This window comes from Podarcis melisellensis (genome assembly GCF_964234715.1).
Source record: "Podarcis melisellensis genome assembly, chromosome: 17".
Classification (NCBI taxonomy): domain Eukaryota; kingdom Metazoa; phylum Chordata; class Lepidosauria; order Squamata; family Lacertidae; genus Podarcis; species Podarcis melisellensis.
Genome location: NC_138534.1, coordinates 26,910,082 through 26,924,518, shown reverse-complemented (window position 1 = coordinate 26,924,518; position 14,437 = coordinate 26,910,082). Strand labels below are relative to the sequence as shown.

At 44.7% G+C, this 14,437-nt stretch overlaps 1 protein-coding gene across 2 annotated transcripts in view; it reads right to left on the bottom strand.

The window, feature by feature from the left end:
* Positions 1-416: 416 nt before the first annotated feature.
* Positions 417-14,437, bottom strand: part of PLPPR1 (phospholipid phosphatase related 1) — a 46,591-nt gene continuing 32,570 nt past the window's right edge. For both annotated transcript variants that reach the window (XM_081894675.1, XM_081894676.1), the window contains exons 3-7: positions 11,737-11,869; positions 8,038-8,288; positions 3,630-3,806; positions 2,734-2,865; positions 417-859 (exon numbers count right to left, since the gene is read on the bottom strand). In XM_081894675.1, coding sequence (XP_081750801.1) covers positions 827-859; positions 2,734-2,865; positions 3,630-3,806; positions 8,038-8,288; positions 11,737-11,869 — 726 coding nt within the window. In that variant the 3' untranslated portion in view covers positions 417-826. The remainder of the gene's footprint in view (positions 860-2,733; positions 2,866-3,629; positions 3,807-8,037; positions 8,289-11,736; positions 11,870-14,437) is intronic.

Genomic DNA, 14,437 nt, shown 5'->3' with positions numbered 1-14,437 from the left:
TAAAGAGGACCCCGGGCCCAAGGAAAGCAGTTTGGAGGAAGCTACCTGAAGATCTCACAATCATGCATCTGCTGCGTCAATTTCCTGAGGAAGTTCCATGGAGATGTATGGGAATCCTGAAATGCACTTCAGCGTTCTTGTGCTCAACTCCCATGCACATCCATGGGACTTATTCAGGAAGAGTAAAACTTTGCAGCAGGCTAGTCCTCATGTTCTTACCATGCTGAATCAGGACTCAGAAAATACATATTTCTCATTATCAATAGCCTAAAGGTTTAGATCCCGGTCATGCTGTGGAAACTCTGGGGTAACTTCATTCAAGTACCACAGAGTTGCACCAGCAATAAACAAAACTATCCCCTTTCATTTACTGGAAGCATTTTCCCTGGTAACAAAATGTTAAAAGTGAATTAGTATTATAATTCTCATTTAATTTATTGTATATAAAACAAAACCGAAAAAGGTCTGTGTACAAATATCACAAAACATCAACAATTCCCAAAGATGTAGTGCCTCAGAACACATTTTAAAACAAGAAAAGGTCTCTCGCTTTTTTTTGTTTTAATTTTTGTTCCCCCCTCCTCCCTTTTGTCTTAAATTCTGGCATAAATATATTAAAGCTGACCAAAAAAGTGGAAGGAGGGGGGGGATTCCAGGGTGAGCTACATCACTTCCTCATACAAAAATGTACAAAACATTGGCTTCTAACTAGACATAACATAATACTGGTCATCACAGTTTTGACAATTAGTATAACTGTGTGTCGTTGTGGGAGTATTGTGTACCGGAGGGCGATAAAAAATAGCTTCTTTTGCCATCTTTCAGATCAGGTTACTTCAGTCATAGAGGCAGAATGATTCTATGGGAAAAAAGAGAAGGGACACAAAGCACAGAATACTTTTTAGTATAATACAATGCGGTCTGGATTGTCAAGACTCAAGTTAGGTAGTCAAAATAAATCGAAACCAATCCAAAAGATTATGCATGATACAATGGTACTTTGGTTCTCAAATGCCTTGGTACTCAAACACCTTGGTTTCCAAACACCGAAAACCCGGAAGTAAGTGTTCTGGTTTTCGAACATTTTTCGGAAGCCAAATGTCCAATGTGGCTGTCAGCTATTGTTTCCGAGGTGCCAGCACCAATCAGAAGCTGCGCCTTGGTTTTCAAACATTTTGGAAGTTAAACTGACCTCCGGAACGGATTAAGTTTGGCACGTTTGTTTCTGCTGTTTATTTTGCGTTTTTGTTTTTGAGGCTTTTTCAGTTAATTTGTTTTTGTGACTGTGAGGAACCCAGTTCAGCTATTGACTGATTGATTGTGTGACTGTGGAAATGGATCACCCTAACTCTGGTAAGTAACTTCCAAAGGGCTGATCTAGCTCTCAGGCCAAAATGTACCCATGTACAAATGTACTAAGCGACCCCTGGCTTAGACAGGACTGGATGGGATGGACCAATGGCTTGATGTGGTCTGAGGCAGCTTCCTAGGTTAAAGGGCAATCCTAACTCTGGCTTCTGCCCTGGTGGGACTGAAAGAGGCAGTGGGGCCATAGATGCACAGTGCTTGGAGTGGAAAGTGGGAAGGAGACATAGATTTTGGTGGAAATCTGGTGCCAGCAGTCGAGCCCAAGCCCAGCAGTCAAGCCCAAGCTTGGTGGTCCAATAGATCCTGGACCGATTCCAGCACCCATTCAGGAGTTGGAAACAGGGTTTGCATTTACAGATTGATGCTAGGAGGAGGAGTTTGGATTTGATATCCCGCTTTATCACTGCCCTAAGGAGTCTCAAAGCGGCTAACATTCTCCTTTCCCTTCCTCCCCCACAACAAACACTCTGTGAGGTGAGTGGGGCTGAGAGACTTCAAAGAAGTGTGACTAGCCCAAGGTCACCCAGCAGCTGCATGTGGAGGAGCGGAGACATGAACCCGGTTCACCAGATTACGAGTCCACCGCTCTTAACCACTACACCACACTGGCTAACGTTAATCTGTAGGTGGGGGCTGGCAAGGCCGGAAGGAGGGAAGCCACTGCTTAATCCACACAAACACTCAGCCAGCGGAAAGGGTTTTTTTTTATTGTTCTGCCCAAGGAGTAGGAAAGAAAGAGAGAGAGAGAGAGAGAGAGAGAGAGAGAGAGAGAGAGAGAGAGAGAGAGAGAGAGAGAGAGAAAGGGAGGGAGGGAGGGAGGGAGGGAGGGAGGGAGGGAAGAAAGAAAGAAAGAAAGGAAGGAAGGAAGGAAGGAAGGAAGGAAGGAAGGAAGGAAGGAAGGAAGGAAGGAAGGAAGAGTTCCAAGCTGGTATGTGTCTGTTCCCTCTCTGGAGGAACGTAACAGGTATTGGCAGAAGGGAGTCGGCCCCATTCTCCAGGATTTCACAACACAGAGAAGAATTTTGGAAAGATTTCTCCAATTAAAATGAAGGTATTGCCCAAACTATTTTTTACCTTTCAACATTTTAGCAATATTTTTAACACCAAAGATGTTAAAAACACAGCAGAAAACCACCCAACCACCCAACCACTCTGGAACAAAGAGAAGGTGGTAATGGTGATTTGTTTGGGGGGGATGGGAGATGTAGGGGCTCAAATGCTACAAAGGAGCAAGTGAAAAGAAGAACCGATTTCCCTTAACATTATATGGCATTCTGTTTTGGAAGCAACAGGAGTCTGGCTCGGCTAACCAAACCAGATTACCCCGAATGAATAAAAGGTTCAAGAGGGCAGAATAGACGGCACCTGTGCACTCAATGTCTCCAAAGGACTTTCCACTCTGGGAAATGCCATCAGGGGCATTCCTCGTTGCTCTTCGGGCTTTGATTTAGAAGGAGCTCCATGTGTTCCTTTGAAATTATGAACCACGCATATTCCCTGTGGGATGGGGGAGAAGAAGAGAACCCAGATCAGTACAGCAATCATGGAAGACCCTCAGTTAGCAGGACACAGTTGCTAAACGTCTTGTTTTGAAGTGACACTACTCTTCCTCATCCAGGCTGGTTTCTAGTAGGGCCACTATGAGAGCCTTTTCCCAAGTTGGCTACTACCAGGAACTATGGCATTCCTGTGGCCTGCCTCTGTGGGACAGGTGTGTTTGTCTGCATCTTTAATGCTCTTTTGCTGCTTCCAAGCTCTTGTGAAAGGTAAGAATTATGAATCACAGCCTAAGGTTAAAGGTAAAGGACCCCTGGACGGTTAAGTCCAGTCAAAGGCGACTATGGGGTTGTGGCGCTCATCTCGCTTTCAGGCCAAGGGAGCCGGCGTTTGTCCACAGACAGCTTTCCGGGTCATGTGGCCAGCATGGCTAAACTGCTTCTGGCACCATGGAACACAGTGACGGAAGCCAGAGCACACAGAAACACCATTTACCTTCCTGCCACAGTGGTACCTATTTATCTACTTGCACTGGCTGCTTTCGAACTGCTAGGTTGGCAGGAGCTGGGACAGAGCAATGGGAGCTCACTCTGTTGCGGGGATTCAAACCGCCGACCTTCCGATCGGTAAGCCCAAGAGGTTTGGTCGTTTAGACCACAGCGCCACTTGTGTCCCTTGCAACGTAATATAGGGGCACCATGACAGTGGGGCTTTTCCAATGTGGAATGGATAGCAAAATAAATAAACCAGAACCATTCACCTACCAGGAAAAGAGCGACCGCACTTCCCAAGATGAAGCCTGCAATGACGTCCGAACAGTGGTTTCGATACTCAGAAACTCGGTTGAGCCCAGTAAGGAAGGCAGCACATAGAGTCCCCAGGCACAAGACGGGCTTGGCGAGTCGACTGCTTTTCGTCTTAATTGTGCTCGTGATGTACATCTGAAACATAGTCAAATCAGATCGGCCTTAAGAGACCCGAGACAACTTGTATCAGATAGGGATAGGGGAGCAACTGGATCTTGTTTGCATTTTGATGAGAACCTACCTGGTTTTCACTTCCTGATATGAAAGGCCTCTGCCCTTCAAAACCCAAGGATGCCAAAATACATACAAAGACAGGGAATTGTTGCGCATGACGGGAGGAAAAACTGCTTGCAAAAATGTGTGGATTAGTGAAACAGGCGCTAAAATGCTAGCCAACTTGCTCAGGACTTTAAAAAAAACACACCACAATTTTCATAGCAAAAGTGTCCTGTTTCTCTGAACAGTGCAAGGAGAACTGATGGCCTGCGCAGCTAACAAAATCAAAGGTAGTCACACTGTCTGAGAGTGTTTTGTCCCTCGACTGTGTTTTTGCTCTCCTGCTCAGGGCTGTTTCACAACAGCTGAACTTTCAAGGGCTCATTTGGATTCCCTCCATCTTTGCACCTTGCAAGAGGAAGCTGACCTCTTTAGCTCTCCTGAGCAGATCTTGCCTGCCTGCCTGCCTGCCTTCCCTCTGTAAGAGCCACCAAGGCCCTCAAGGCCTGAAGGTGGGACTTCTCAAACAAATCTATCACTTTTCCTAACACCCCCTCTGACGAAAAGTATTGTGGGACTTCTTACAAGTCCTGGTTGTTTCAAATGAAAGATTTAAGTGCCATTAGGAAGTACACCCTTTTCTTTGGCCTTACAGAATTAAATCCCAAATGAAAAAGGGTGTAAAAAGCTTATTAAAAATGCTTGAAATAAAAATCACGAATGGATGCAGAAATATGGAGAACTGAATTTAAGATTGGGAAAGGTGAGCAACAGAGAGCTCAGCTGGTTAGAGCATGGTGCTGATTATGGCAGGGTTGCTGGTTTGATCCCCATATGGGACAGCTGCATTGCAGGGAGTTGGGCTAGATGTATGGGAATTTTCAGGGATGCAGGAGAGGATATATTGTTTATTAATATCTTTCCTAACTTGCACTAGCAAGTTATATAACTTTGCAGAGTTTTACATTCTCCTTTTAAACACACAGCGGATAACTGGTTGCAGGCTTGTGTAAGCCTCTCACTATTAGCTTCCTGGTAAGTTCCCTTAAAAGAATATACACACCACAATCTTGTGTAAAGTATATAAAAGAAGTTTACTCACACATTCAGTTAACAGTTGGATCCCTGAAGGCAGACTTAGTTACAAATATGTACATTTGGATCTACCCCATATGGAGGGAATAATCCCAGTGACTGAAGACTGGCAGTCACTGCAGTTCACACGACAAAAGGAAGATGGAAAAGAGGGAGGAGGGCTGCGTGCCTTGTGCTTTTGTTACCTGCACTGGTAAGGTCATGTCCACCTCTAGTCACATGCAATAGGAAGTATGTCCCATCCCAGCCCAAGAGCAAACAGGAAGTTCTGACTGGCTGGACCAAACATTCCCTTGCATGTCCACTCTAGGAAAACAAAGAATGTTCTATTTGACTGCTACCGATGTATCACATCCCACAAGTTGACCCTCAGGGTTCCTTCCGATTCTACAATTCTGATTCTAACATCACCAGTCTTCCCTACAGCTAGGTACATACTCGTCACTGATCCTACTATCATCATGTAAGAGCCACCATTTTAATTTTATGTAATTTAGTAAATAACAGAAAATCTGAGTGCCTGCAAGAGTGCTTTCTCTCTCTCTGTCTCTCTTTCGAACAAACTCGGGAGACAATGGAAGCTTAATTACTGGGTGAGATGTTTCTTTGTGCTCAGAGCCATCCCTCCAACAAAACTTATAAAGCCACAGCAGATCATTTCCAACAGCACTGGCGGCAAAGAAAATAAATAAAGGAAAAAAGCAATTAGGAGACAAACACTAATTTGTGAGAGGGTAATTACAAGGGTGACAGAAGTAGGACGATACAGCAGTGCTAAAATAAAAGTGACGGGCAAAATGAGCGAACACAATGGAAACCTCTCCAGTGATTTATGCTTTCCAAAACACAGCTTGGCTTCTTGAAGACTCCACCTCCCAGAATAGCAGCAGGTCATTAGCAACAGATGCCTCCAAAGTGTCATATGTGTAACATAATGAGACACATGCAGAGGGCAGGGTTAGGCCCAAGTCTTTCCCTGGGGACACAGATTGCGAGAGGCAAAAGAGGAGAGATGCAGAGCATCTCCTGTTGCTAAGCAGGAATCTGAAAGTTGTTTTTTAGTTTGCTGAATTCTTCATCAGAACGAAAAGTCGGTATTACACAGCTATCCAAAGCTGGGCAGACGTTTGCACTAAGAAATAATTAACAGTACAGTCATACCTTGGTTCTTGAACACCTTGGTGCTTGTATGTTTTGGCTCCCAAAAGCCGAAAACCCAGAATTAAGTGTTCTGGTTTTCAAACGTTTTTCGGAAGCCAAACATCCGACGCGGCTTCCACTTGAGTGCAGGAAACTCCTGCAGCCAATCGGAAGCCATGCCTTGGTTTTCAAATGGTTTCGGGAGTCGAATGGACTTCCAGAATGGATTAAGTTTGACAACCAAGGTACGACTGTACTGTAAATTGTGTGTGAATGGAACAAATATGCATATTTTACATAATTCTAGTCATAGGGTAATATTCAGCTATGGCATCCCACTTGACTTATGCTGGCACAAATGTGGCGCAATGGGTCAGTGTGTCTATCATAAGGAGTTTGATAGAGATGACAGAGGTGTATCTGTATTTATACTAGCGTATAATCATCATCATCATCATCAAATTTATATACTGCCCTATACCCGCAGGTCTCAGGGCGGTTCACAGAATAAAATCAAAATATAAAACCACAAAATGCATAATCAAAATAAAACCACCTCCCCTTGAAAATCTGTCTAGATTTAAAAAAGAAAGATTCTACATTCCAACTCTGCGGCAGCAGTTTTATTTTCTAATGGCTCAGTGAAAATTATCAGTTTCTCACACGCAATTCCTGCCATTCCTGGTGTGATAAGTGCTCTTTCCGCATCAAGGGGTCTATCTTTTCTTCTTGGGAATAAGGTGAACCAAGGACAATCTGTCTATTACTATGAAGAATGGCGAAAGGGAGGGATTCTTCTCTGGAAGGGATGAGAGTCATCACTAAGAGGGTCCAATGACAGTATATCTTCAATAGTGAGCATAGCATAATGATAGCCAAGCCACACAGTTTATGGACTGCAGCACACTAGGATGTAATGATAGAGACAATAACTTAGATGACTTTTTAATAGTATCGGGTAAACTCATGTAAGATAGGCTATTAGCAATGAGGGTCAAACAGAACATCCATTTCCCAAGGATGTATGCCGCCAGATTCCAGGTGCTGTGGATCAGCCATGTAAGGTGGATGGGCTTTCGCCTTGAAGATTTTCTAGCAACATCTAGCAGGTCAGGTAGGGAGCAGAACGTGGACTAGGTGGAACCTTACCCTGATTCAGTAGGGTGGCTTCATATGCTTGTATAATAAGCAGAATCATGCAGTGGAGCTCTTCCTTGCTAGACTGGACCACTTCAGGCTGCAGAATGTGCATTGCGAAACAGGGAAAACTCCCGGTTTACAAAAAAGCCAGCCAATCAGAAGAAAGAATGTGGTCGCATAACCTTCAAGTACAGTCCAGCAAAAGCATGGCGTGATCCTTTGGCTGTACATTTGAGTCTTAAGTAACAGGTAAAGGGACCACTGACCATTAGGTCCCGTCGTGACTGACTCTGGGGTTGTGGCGCTCATCTCACTTTATTGGCCGAGGGAGCTTCCGGGTCATGTGGCCAGCATGACTAAGCTGCTTCTGGTGAACCAGAGCAGTGCACGGAAACGCCCGCGTCCCTTTTAAGTAAGTAACAGGTAGGGCCAGGCAAATTCTGGTTTTCAATATTGTGATATATCACCAGCTAAACATTGCAATCTACCAATCTATCATGATGTCTAAAATAAGAATGGAACTATGTAGATGCACTGGCTAGATTCACGGTTTTCCCTACATCATGATTTTTGCATAGCGCGTGCATGATTTGCAATATATTGCCAGGTCAAAAATTATGAAACAGATATCACGAAATGGACTTCAGACTAGTTTTGGATGATATATTGACATATTTCCCAGCCCTAGAAACAGGACCTTTAAAGCATTCCTAAGTGAGAGAATGCAAGCGATAGAACATAAGACATAAAACACAGAAACTTCATATGTACTTACTGTAGCATATAAGGCTGAATAAATGCTTAAAGCAGCATGTTTCGATGGAAAGGACCTCCTTGCCTTCTCAATCGCATCTTGGTCACCGGTGCAGACATTCCCATTGTTCACAAACTGGAGGTGAGCCCGGCAGTCACTCCCAGTGTAGTTGGGTTTACACACAGTCAGGAAATAGGGGGCCAAGTTCCCTGTCACCACCTGGCCAGCATTTACAAATATGTCGGTGGCGAAAAGGCCAAACGCAAACACTCCTGTGGGAAGAGAAAAACGAAAGCAAATAAGATCGGAATTACCTGTTGTGCTTAGTGGGACTCATTGCCTGGAGAGAAATCTGCCCCAAGGTTTTTCCCCAAGCCAAGTCTTCCCTTATCCTGTCCTGCTCCTCAATCCCTGGATGCTCTAGTAATACAGGGATATGAAAAGCAAGTGGGAGTGACTGGCTGACGTAGGAATAACCATGGCAAAGCTTTTGGCAACCTGTGTTTCTGACTTTCCATGTTACCAGAGTGGGACGAAAGGTAAGCAGCCACTACCACATGGCTAGATGAGAAGGAGGGGTGGAAGCTGCCTGACCAAGAGCCCCCCCCCCCTGGAGAACACAGGGGGAGAGGATTTGGCTCCCGGCTCCTGGCTCCTGGTGGTGGGGGTTGATAATTTCACCCCTCCCATTGGCAGAATCTCCTGATCTGATGTTTTGAGAAAGGAGGGGGTGGAAACTGCTCATCTACTCTTCCGCTCCTCACTGCCTGCCTGACTCTGTGTGTGGAGAGAGTCTTACCTATGTACAGTGGTACCTCGGGTTACATACGCTTCAGGTTACATACACTTCAAGTTACAGACGCCGCTAACCCAGAAATATTACCTCGGGTTAAGAACTTTGCTTCAGGATGAGAACAGAAATCATGCAGTGGTGGCACAGCAGCAGCAGCAGCAGGAGGAGGTCCCATTAGCTAAAGTGGTGCTTCAGATTAAGAACAGTTTCAGGTTAAGAACAGACCTTGTGAACGAATTAAGTACGTAACCCGAGGTACCACTGTAGTGACTAGATGGCTCAGTGGGAGATGTAACACTCATGCAAGCCAGTAGTTCATTACAGTGGTACCTCGGGTTAAGTACTTAATTTGTTATGGAGGTCCGTTCTTAACCTGAAACTGTTCTTAACCTGAAGCACCACTTTAGCTAATGGGGCCTCCTTCTACCACCGCACCGCTGGAGCACAATTTCTGTTCTCATCCTGAAGCAAAGTTCTTAACCTGAAGCACTATTTCTGGGTTAGCGGAGTCTGTAACCTGAAGCGTATGTAACCCGAGGTGCCACTGTAAATGTAAGTTAGCCAAGTGTTTCACTCTCTTTTTCTGCTTTGCGAACGATCTGAGTTCTGAGTCTGCTCACTGACATTAACAGGGAAACAGCTCTTTCTCACTGTTCAACATTCCCAAGAACTCCAATTCATGTCTGCCCACATATCTCTGGGCAGGTGGCATCGAGGACCCATACACAGGAAATGGTTTTGGATGTATGCAACTAGCAATGACGGAATCACTGCAGAAGCCGGCACACATGTATGCAAACTGCAAAAATGTTACAACGGAAGTCAATCTAGGATTCAGAAACTCTAACCAACCCAGTGTTCCATGGGGGGTGGGGGTGGAGAGGAAACGCTTAGGGACAAACGCTAATTAAAAACAAAGGCTGCTGAGAAGCACCTAAATGATAGCCAAAACAAGCATTTCAGCCTAAGCGCTTTTACCACTGGTCCTACAGGCGATAATATTTGATTGGTTTATTGCAGAATGTGCTGGAGCAGCAGAATGGTGCTGAGGGCTGTTCTCTTGGTCTCTGTTAATGGCACATTATTACTCCATCAATGCAACCCAGAGGCTTTCTAAAGTTCAAGGGTATTTTTTTTTTTAAAAATAAAACCTAAAGATACCTGGACTCCATCCCCCAGCCCTACCCCCAGCAGTCTCCCAGACTGTGCCTTAAATTCCAATAGGGGACTAAGAAATGATTTAAGCAGTAGCAATCATGAGTGTGAGCTGGGAGGCAAGATGGCCTGAGTTCAAATCTCATCTGAACCATACACTTGCAAGAGGGCCTTACATAAGCTGCCATTCCTGCAGTATCGGTCTCCATCTGCAGTATGGGGATGATCAAGCTGGCCTATCCTACAGAGCTCTTATAAGGTTGACTGATATAATGGGTGTGAATTACTCAGAATGGCTTAGATCAGCGGTTCCCAATTAGCTGATTACTGAGGACCCCCTATTTTTCAAAAGCCAAGCCAAGGACCCCCTACTTTTGAAAATTATAACTCTATGGTAGCTACCTCTGCAAAGCAATTTTCTGAACAAAATGTGGGGTAGCCCCTAATAAGCAAAGGATTTAATGTATACTAAAAAATCAGATATTACCATGCAAAAAATGGCAAAAAAATTAGTTGTGGGGGAGGCAAAGGATGGGGCTGCAGACCCACTGGGTGCATTCTGCAGACCCCCAGGGGTCCCCGGACCCCTAATTGGGAACAGTGGCTTATATGTCTTAATATACATGCTAAATGTTGTTATTGGGCTTGCAAACCCAGTTCTTATACAATTCTTACATAGCAGGGATAGGGAACCCTTTTCAACTTAGGTCACATTCCTTTTTGGGCAACCTGCCAAGGTGGGCAGAGCCAGAGGAAAAGTAGGCGGAGCAACACATGCAAATTTTACTACGCTTTTACACACCCCTATTTCAAGTGGTCTGTGGGGAGAAATGTTTGGGAAACGCTGAATTAGCACATTTGCCATTCACCTATGTCTGCTCTACCAATGACCACTTTACATGCTCACTAAACTGGGATGAACTTTGATCTAATGCTTATACTTACATTGTTGCAAATACACTTTGGCCCAGTTAAGGTGTACGGTAATAACTCAGTCCAACTAATCACAGTTTATCAAATTGGAATTGATATGCTCCCTCCTTGCCCCTGCCCACCTTTTGCACCCAGCTTTAGTATGGGTTGTTCAGCCACAGTTTCCTGAACTGGGAAACCATGGTTAAGGGCAACCTACAAACCAAGATATCAAGCCAGTTTTTTTAAAGATGCGGGACAATACAGTATGTTGATTGAAAGTGACAGACCAAAATACTCTTCAACGGCAACAGAAGCTGGATTTCTCTTTTTAAAACCAGTTTCTAAGCAATTAATTTTATAGAGTCTCTGGTGAGCAAATAACAGAGGATCTTTATTCACATCAGAATTCCCTGTGTTACTTGGAGCTAAGTGTTGCAAAGTTGTGGTATCAATATTAAATTAAACTTGGAAAGGAAGAAAAATGCCTGAGATGAAAATTAATAAAGTATCAGCAATACTATTTAGGGGAAAATTTGATAGATATTAGCATTGTTTCCCAGGAAGCATTATGAGCAGCCGATTGGGATACACACAGGGGGTTGTATTATGCAGAGCAGAAAAGCAGTGGAATGTGATGCTGGCTGCAGAATTAAACGGCTTTTAGAACTTCAGCTTTTGCTTTGAGATGGAGAAAAGCAACTTCTAGCCTCATGGTTGGAAATATATACTCAAAAGGGTGGTGGCCAACATCTGCTAAAATCTCAGAAGCTATGCAACTAAGATCTCTTGGGATATGGTTTCAACACCCTGCCTGTCACTACAGTATTTTAATTCGCAAGGCACTGATCATGGCTTACCTATAAATCGAATAATTCTCCGAAGTAACGGATTCAGGTAACAGCATTCTCCTGTCAAAATGGTTTTCTCCTGGACAATCAGGCTTTCTCTGGTTGACTTGATGAAGTACATGGATATCTCTCCAATAAAAATCTGTGAACAGGAGGTGGGTAGGGACAGGTGAAAACCACAGAAGGGAAATATTGCAGTCATGGAAGCCAAGGCTGTTTATTATTGGAGTTCAAGGATGAAATGACATGTTACCCAAACCTATTGCCAAAGCTGCATTTTCTTTGGATGTAAAGATCAGAACTCAGCTTCCACTTGACATGTAAAACAAACAAACCAATGGGCACCATCCACCTTAATTCCCCAAGACCTAATTTTTTCATGGCCAGATCCTTAACCAAAATTGTTTTGACCGTGGTCCTGTGTTTTCTGTGAAATTTCGCTACCTGATCCCAACAGGGCTGGTACCTGGTGTGGGGATATCTAGCACCATTGAAAGGGTTGGGTTTGACTTGGGAGACCGCTGGTTGCTGACTCCCAATCCTAGAGTTCTTTGTTCTTTTCTTCATTCTCCAGAGCATAGGGAACTGTTGGAGATTCTGCGTGATAACTGTTAACATTAAGCTTTTCTCATTGGGCTTTCAATATCACGACTGACCACTGTCAACTTGGCAGGAGTATGGGAAGCGCATTAAAAGCAGGTCTATGGAGGAGCAACTTTGCTCAGGGAAAGCAGAGTGTTTTTTGCTGTTCTGAGGAGAAGGTTGGCTCCTTTCTCTATCCCTCAGTCCCAGCCTTGTAATTCTGAGGCTGATCCCCCCCCCCCCCGCTTAAGAGGAAGGGGGTCAGCAGACACTCAATCCCTTCAGATTAACCCACAAACCATGATCAACACACTTCTTTGGGCTTTTCCCAGCAAGACTGCTTCTGGTTTTGTGTATCCAAATCAAAGACTAATGGCTCTGCTTGCCTAAGAGGATTTGTTGTGGTGAATTCAATCTGCCCTTATTCGGTAGCATGCTGCCAAACACCAGAATGGCAGTTCTCCGCCTCCTAAAGATAAGTGAGTGGCCAGCAGTTAGAAGGGTGTTGGTTTATCATTTTTATACCCCAAGCCTTCCTCCAAGGAGCTAATGAAGCGCATGAATGAAGATTTCTTCTTGGAGGCTGCAATTCTAGGCCACTTACTTAGGAGTAAGCCCCACTGAACTCAGTGGAACATACTTCTGAATGTGTATAGGTTTGTGCTGCACATAACCTGTGGAATGCAGTGGGACGGTGTGGTCCCTTAACGTTTGTGGAGAGTCTGTGTGAGTGTTCCTTCTGCATACCCCTCAACCATCCTGATTTGAGTGGGGACATAATGGAATGGCCTGGGGTTTTTTGATCCAGTGCTCTGATGCGAGTCAACTGGCTTGTCCCAGAGCTCTGGACCAAAAATGAGCATCCCAAATGTGATCAGTGGTATGCTGGAGCGTATGCTAATCCAATGAACCCTTGTCTAGCAAGACCTTGTAGATCTCCTTATGCGCACAAAAGAATTAAGGCTAAAAAGGATGAGGCATGGGAGTCAAGTACTTCCTAGTTTATGTTTTTAATTTGATGCAGTCATTCAGTGGGGCAGGGCTAGGGCACCTCAAGCCACATAGCCCTCCCTGGCCCTGCTTTGTATCCTAAAGTGCTTTTGTCTGGCTGGAACTTGTCCTCCAACTCTGATGCTTCCTCTTGCTTGCCTGGGTAGTGAATAGAGAGATGTAGAAAAGGAGCCTACTGTGCAAAGGTTAAATTTACATTACATGCTCCGCCCACTTTTGCTTCTGGCTCCGCCCACCCACCAGTGGCATGTGACTCACAGATGGTTGTCCAGAAAGGAATCCAGCCCTAAAACTTTAAAAAAAGGATTCCAGACCCTTGTAGAAGGGAAGGCTACAAATTTTATTGGAGGAGCAGGAAGAGAGGGGCAGGGGCAGGAAGTGCACAAGGCTTTCCATGCATGCCATTTTACAGACAAAACTCTGCTTGCCTCTGGCTGTTTCCTCTCCTGCATTGATAAAAGGCATGTGGGATGGATAATTTTATTTTCGTTTTTTTAAAAGCAGACAAAACGCCTGCACGGATTCCCCTCTCTGCTCCCATGGCTTCACTTGAATTTGGACCCTGCCGTTTGTGGCCTTGGGATTTGCAGGCAATTGTTCCAGAACTTAAGACACGTCCTCTGAAGTACGCACAAGGCTCCTTCCTGCACATGCTTCCCCCTTTCATTTAGACCAGGATTTCCCAAACTTGGGTCTCCAGCTGTTTTTGGACTACAATTTCCATCATCCCTGACCACTGGTCCTGCTAGCTAGGGATGTGAGGAGTTGTAGCTGGAGACCCAAAGTTTGGGAAACCCTGATTTAGATGAAGGGAGTAGTTCCCTGTGCAGAAATGTATATAGTTCTGTACTGGGGGCAGGGGGAGCAGGGGACCCCTTGCATGCTGTGGCCATCATCATGACAACCCAGCTACATACCTGCATACATTGTATACATACCTAATATATACACATGCAATGTGGTGAGTGTGTTTCTGCAGCACCAACCCTACAATTCTATGATTCTATATGCCCGTTTACCCTAAACCAGATGGAGCCAACATGATGCTCTCCCAATGTTATTGGACCCCAGTTCCCACTGGCTCCAGACAGCATGGCCAATAGTCAGGAATGATGGG